The sequence below is a fragment of the Chinchilla lanigera genome, unplaced genomic scaffold (assembly GCF_000276665.1).
Source record: "Chinchilla lanigera isolate Chin_1 unplaced genomic scaffold, ChiLan1.0 scaffold00006, whole genome shotgun sequence".
In the NCBI taxonomy this organism is placed as follows: domain Eukaryota; kingdom Metazoa; phylum Chordata; class Mammalia; order Rodentia; family Chinchillidae; genus Chinchilla; species Chinchilla lanigera.
In genome coordinates, this window is record NW_004955407.1 from 38,223,622 (window position 1) to 38,229,621 (window position 6,000).

A 6,000-nucleotide genomic window follows, 5' to 3' on the forward strand; every position below is an offset into this window, starting at 1 on the left:
GAAGTTCAATCAAAAAGCGTTCTTGAGCTGTCACAGCATGCGCTGGAGATGTTTTAACGGCTCAGTCCCATGTGTTTACCAGATGGACGAAATCTTTCTGGAGTGGGCCGTGTAAATTGGAGATTTATTAGCTCCATTTTAAGGAATGTTTGGAATTCCCATTAATTGTCTTAAAGCTCATGGGTGTCTCAGGGATCTTTCAGGAAGTTCCCAATTTCCTAATTTGGTCTTCTTTTTTTTTTTTTTGAGACAGGGTCTCGCTATGCAGTTCAGGCTGGCCTTGAGCTCACTTTATAGCCCAGGCTGGTCTCGAACTTGCAGCGATCCTCTTGTCTCAGCTTCCTGAGTGCTGGGATTACAGGCGTGCACCACCACGCCCGGCCTTCACGGTCATTTTAAAAGGATGAGTTTGTTAAAGATGATTCATTATGAAGGAAGGGAGCACTAAGACCACGCGGGCAGCACCTCAGGGACTTCTCTGGTGCAGTGTGGAAAGAATGGGCCTGGGTTCGAGCCTTAGCTGCACTGTTTACTGTTCGCAGCACCTCTAAATCTGTGCTGTCAGTGTGAGGAGAACAGTGGAAGCCAGATTTAGGGCTCACGGGTGTGGTTTATCCAAAGTACCCGCAGCAGATTTCGCACATGAGACAGGGTCTGGCCATGTAGTTCAGGCTGGCCTCAAACTCACTACGTAGCCCAGGCTGGCCTCAGCCTCCCATGTGCTGGAATTCCAGGCATGCGCCACCATCTGCAGCCTCCACCCGCAGCCTCCACCCTTTATTTTTTATTCTGAGACAGAATTTCCTTAAATCGCTGATTGCCCAGGCCGGGCTCACACTTGTAATCTTTCTGCCTCAGCCTCCAGGCGTGATGGGCTCGCAGGTGTGGGCCACCATACCAGCTTTCATATGGAAGACTTACAGGCGTGAACATATGTAATATTATTTTGTGTGGAAAATATAGTATGCGTTGTAGAAATGTTGAAAATAGAGAAAAGAATAAATATAAAAGTGACCCGTAATCTTCAGTGGACTTTAAAGTAAAATTGAACTTCGAGAGATTTGGGTGAGGAGAACCCACTGACCGACCACCTTCACTAACTACCTCATTGGGAGGAGGCTGACCTTATACGTTGAAGCTAAGAATGAGATTTTGGTAGAATCATTTCCAGGGTGTGGTGTGAGGTGAGTGAGTTTGAGCCGGGTGCCAGGGACACCAGGGCCCCGGGCCTCTCAGGCATCTGCCTCAGGGGGTGGGTGGGGCGGGCCTGTGGGATCCCAGACCCTGGTGAAGGGGCCGGTACAGAGAAGCCAAGGCGGTCCCTCCCTGATCCAGGAAGCCCATGCCGCTTTCTCCGTTATGAGTGCCAGGGGACCTTAAAAAAAAGAGGGAAGCCAGGCGTGGTGGTGCGGGATTGTAATCCCAGCACTTGGGAGGCTGAGGCAGGAAGATGGCTGTGAGTTTGAGGCCAGCCTGGGCTACACAGTGAGTTCAAGGCTGGTCTGAACTACATAGCCGAGACCCTGTTTCAAAACAAACAAAACCCAAACCCCCCAAAACCCGGGTGTGGGGCACCTCCTTGAAAGACTAGACCTTTGTCCCTAGTGCCCTTGATCTTGATTTTGAGCAGCTCACATTTGGGGTTCTTCGCTGTGCTTTTGTATTTTTCTGACTTTAAACTTGGTTGGAATCTCCCAGGGCAGTGAGGCGGGCTGGGGCCTGCCGTGAACGGATCAGTTGTTGTATTTTGACCCCACATGTTTGACGGTACCGTGCCTGCTCCTGTGTCCCTGCCCCCCGGGGATGTCCCTGAGCCCTTACGAGGCCCAACAGGTGGTGACAGCTACGGAGAGGCCGCTCCGAGAGGAATTCTATCGTAAGACAGCTTCTTCAAACTTTTACAGTCTGCCAGAGAAATGTAAAACAAGGAAGCTGCTCTTGGTTCCTAGGCCCCCGGGGCTTCTCTGACCCTTCAGATCCGTTCGCCAGGAGCCGCAGCCCAGGCCCGCCCTGCGCCCAGTACTTTTCTGGGCCCCCCTTTCCCCTGGGGTCCCTGGCCCCGCCCCTTCCGCACCCAGGCCTCTGATTGGTCTGCTGCAAAGCCTGGCCTTTTAGGGACTGTTGTCAGGCGTTTAAAGTGACATGGGAAAGGGTCCAGCAGCTGCTTTTATCAGCCAATCAAATATTTCCCTGACAGATCCCCAAATATTCCTGGGCCAATGGAGAGGGGAGCCCGGGCTGCCCCTGTGCCTGGGCGCTCGCCAGCTGGCACCCGGCACCCGGCACCCGCTGCTCCGGTCCCCGTCAGGATTTGTCGAGCGACGCGTTCCCGCCGGGGGTGTGTTAGGGGGAGCCCTCTTTCCGACCCTCGACATGGTTATCAAAGTGTTTGTGGCCACATCTTCTGGGTCCATAGCGGTAGGTGTCGGGGGCACCCGCTGTGTTCTGGGGAGCTCAGAGCTGGAAGGAGGAGGCTTGGCCTTCAGTGCCTTTGGCGTGTGCGCCCCTGGCCTGCTGAGTTTGTTTGCACGGTGTGGAGCAAAGTGTGTAAAAAATGTGCAGTCAGGACAGGTGGATGCGAAGGCGGATTCGAGGCAGCAGGCGTGTTTGAGGATGGAGTTTGTAGCGTGGGATTCGCATCGCCTCGCCGTTGCTTGTACATCTTGTAGAACTGCAGACTTTCTTGGAGTAGCGTTTCTGCCATTCATTCTGCAAGACTTCGACTGATTTAAAGTGGGTGGAGGGGGTGGGGAAGGGGAGGAAAAAGAAGCGAGCTGCGTTATACACACGCACCAGCTCCCCAGGCTGAGTGTAATCGTCGCGGACTGCAACACTTGCTAATAAAAGTTTTGTTTTTAATTTTAAAAAGTTGGAAACAAGAGATGCGTGGCATCCTTGGGTTTGGAGGGAGCGGCGAGAGAGAGAGTGCTAGGATGACTCGGTGTGAAGTTATGTGCGCGCGAACCGCCGCGGTGGAGCAGCAAGTGTGTAGTCGCCGAGCGTAATACGATTATTTGAGGGGAATGATGTCACAGTGACAGAAGTAAGTGACGCTGAGGTCATAGTTTTAGACTTTAGGAATCCAGACAACAGCCCAAAAATAGGAAGTTAGAGCCAACCAACCTCTGCCACGCAGCCTGGCCTCTCTCCTGTGAAGAGCAGACCTGCCTTTGGAAAGGGGGTGGCGTTTCTCCTCCTTCCTAGGAAGCGCTGCAGGCTTCGATTTTAAGCTGCAGCTGTAGTGTCTGTCTAGGGCTGTTTTTGTGTTGTTTTGTTTTGAGACTATGTACCCCAGGTTGGCCTCGAACTCACAGTGATCCTCCAGCCTCAGCCTGCCGAGTGCTGGGATTACAGGTGTGCACCACCACCCTTGGCTAGAACTTGTGCTTTGATTAACTTGTTACCAGAAGCAGGAAAGCCATGGATAGAAAACCTCTTATTCATCTCAAGAGCCGAGGAGGGCTGTTTCTTTTTACATCTAGTTCCTGGGGGGATCTCAGGTTTCAGCTCAGGTTTCCACAGTTGCTGGGCAGACTGAAGGGCTTCCACAGAGGGGCCAAAAAAAAAAAAAAAAAAAAAAAGAAAAAATACAAGAGGAAAGGACCTGTGATGCTGTGAGATCAGGTTTTAAGCAGAAAAAGAGAAGCAGCACTTCAAAGGCAGAATTCCAGATGTGAAAACCTTTCTGCCCTTTAGGTGGAACCATAAAGAATACATTTGGTCTGTTAACTTCTGTCACGCTGAGATCGAACCCGGGGCCTTGCGTGTGCCGGGCAAGTGCTCCATCCCTGAACTGCGTTCCCGCCTAGGACCACATTAATGAGAGCACAAAATATCGTTTTGAGGGAAATGGTTTCGTTAGGCTTTAAATATGTTCCCGCTCAGTATGGAAAACTACCACTTTTTTCTGTATGTTCTGCAGATTGGGTCTGTGTGATTTGGCTCTTCACATGGCAAGGAATACATACATAGATTCCTTAGGTTTCTTTGATATCTCACATTCATGAAGTTTGGAAGCATTATTTTATTATTTATTTAGAAACAGGCTTTTTCACTCTGTAGCCCAGGCTGGCCTCGAACTCCCGGCGATCCTGCTGCCTCAGCCTCCTGAGTGCTGGAATGACAGGTGTGCAACCCCAAGCCTGGCTCTGGGAGCATCCTTGACTTAGCATTGGAGGAGCTGGAGGGGCACCACTCATCCCAGGGTCTCAGGAAAGCTGGGTCCACTGGGACACCAAGGCAAATGTTTCAGTGCCACTATAACCGTGTGACCTTGGGAAGGTATTTCACCTTTCAGGCCTCAATTGCCTAGTCTGTAAAATGAGGATAAGAATAGCACCCACCTCACAGAGCTGTCATGAAGACTTCTGAAATATCAAGCCCAGGGGCCTGGTAGGGGGGTCAGGCGCCCGATCAGTGCTCCAAAGGCATTGTGACTGTCAGTGACCGTTCTCCTGATCAGCTGCTATTAGGTAGCGTTGACTGCTGCCATCATTTTGGTAACAATGCTAGTTGGCACTGCGGTTGTTATAATGATCAGTCAGTGTTAATCATGATCCAGTATTGTTTCGTAGAGCTGTGCCTATGATCACTGTGAGTCAGAACTGTGCAAACGACTCCGTGTCTTACTGAACAGAGATCTCAGTATCCCAGTGTCTGTGCTGATGGCTTTGGTGGTGGTGCGGATTTTCCCCCAAACCTGGGCAGAAAAATCTCACTGCTCACGCTGCTTGTGTGGTGGGTGGTTGGCAAAGCCCTTGCTACTTCTTTATTTATTTATAATTTGTTTGTTTGTTTGTTTATTTATTTATTGAGACAGGGTCTTGCTATGTAGCTCAGGCTGGCCTTGGACTCACAGTGATCCTCCTGCCTCAGCCTCCTGAGGGCTGGGATTTCAGGCGTGTACCACCAGGCCCAGCTGTTTTTTTTTTTTTTTTTTCTTTGAGACAGGGTTGCAGTGTGTAGTTTAGGCTGGTCTTGAACTCACTATGGATGAGCGAAATAGATGAGAAAGCAGCCACATACTGTCATCTCCAAGAGCAGCTGATCCCCTCAGCGGCGCATTAGAGCTCTATTTTAACAGCTGACTCTAAAAAACTGTGAAGCAGTTTACCACGCTCCAGAGGGGTTTGGGTTGAGGTGCCCTGTGAGCAGAAGGTGACTGTCTTTTCATATAATCCAGAAGCCCAGTGCCACAGTGGGCGTGGGACAGAGAGACAAAGGATAGCTGTGGGATCACTGTCCTAGAGGGAGACCCTCGTGGGGCTCCTGAGTGTCTCAGTTCTTTGTCTGTCTGGATGGACAAGACATTTGCTTAGATCCTGGAATGAATGGAAAAACATGACTTTTTTTTTTAGAGAGAGCCTCTCTATGTAGTGCAGGCTGGCCTTGAACTCACTATGTAGCTCAGGTTGGCCTCAAACTCACGGCAATCCTCCTGCCTCAGCCTCCAAGTGCTGGGATTACAGGTGTGTGCCCCCACGCCCAGCATGACTTCTAAATTAGATTGATCTAGGTGCACATCCTGGGAAATTCACTCACTGGAGCTGCAGGGTTGTTATTTTATTTTATTTCTAAATATTTATTTTTGCAGTCCAGGGGGTTGAACTCAGGGCCTTCACACTGAGTTACATCCCCACCTCTTTTTTGAGATAGGATCTTGCTAAATTGCCCAGGCTGGGTTCAAGCTTGTGATCCTCCTCAGCCTCCAAGTGTGGGGATCATGGGTGTGCATCGGCACACCTGCCCCAGGGTTGTTACTTTAAAGTAGTAATCGGGACACCTACCAGGCCTGGCCGGCGGAACCATGAAATAGTGGTTCTCACACTGTAGCGCAAATGCTGTTCTGCACATCTACACACCCGGTGCTCAGCAACACCTGTGAGACAAATCTGTGGGATCCTTTTTGCAGATAAGGCAACTGAAGACCAGAGCCCTGGCTCGGATTCTTCCCCTTTTTGCCCCTCCTTTCCTTCCTTCTTTCCTTCCTTCCTTCCTTCC

At 50.6% G+C, this 6,000-nt stretch overlaps 1 protein-coding gene across 3 annotated transcripts in view; it reads left to right on the forward strand.

The window, feature by feature from the left end:
* The first annotated feature begins 2,205 nt into the window (after positions 1 to 2,205).
* Positions 2,206 to 6,000, forward strand: part of Sh3bgr (SH3 domain binding glutamate-rich protein) — a 39,966-nt gene continuing 36,171 nt past the window's right edge. For 2 of the 3 annotated variants that reach the window (XM_005375771.2, XM_005375770.2), the window contains exon 1: positions 2,211 to 2,418. In XM_005375771.2, coding sequence (XP_005375828.1) covers positions 2,374 to 2,418 — 45 coding nt within the window. In that variant the 5' untranslated portion in view covers positions 2,211 to 2,373. Of the gene's footprint in view, positions 2,419 to 6,000 lie in introns of all 3 variants that reach the window. The other variant, XM_005375772.2, reaches the window with a different exon arrangement.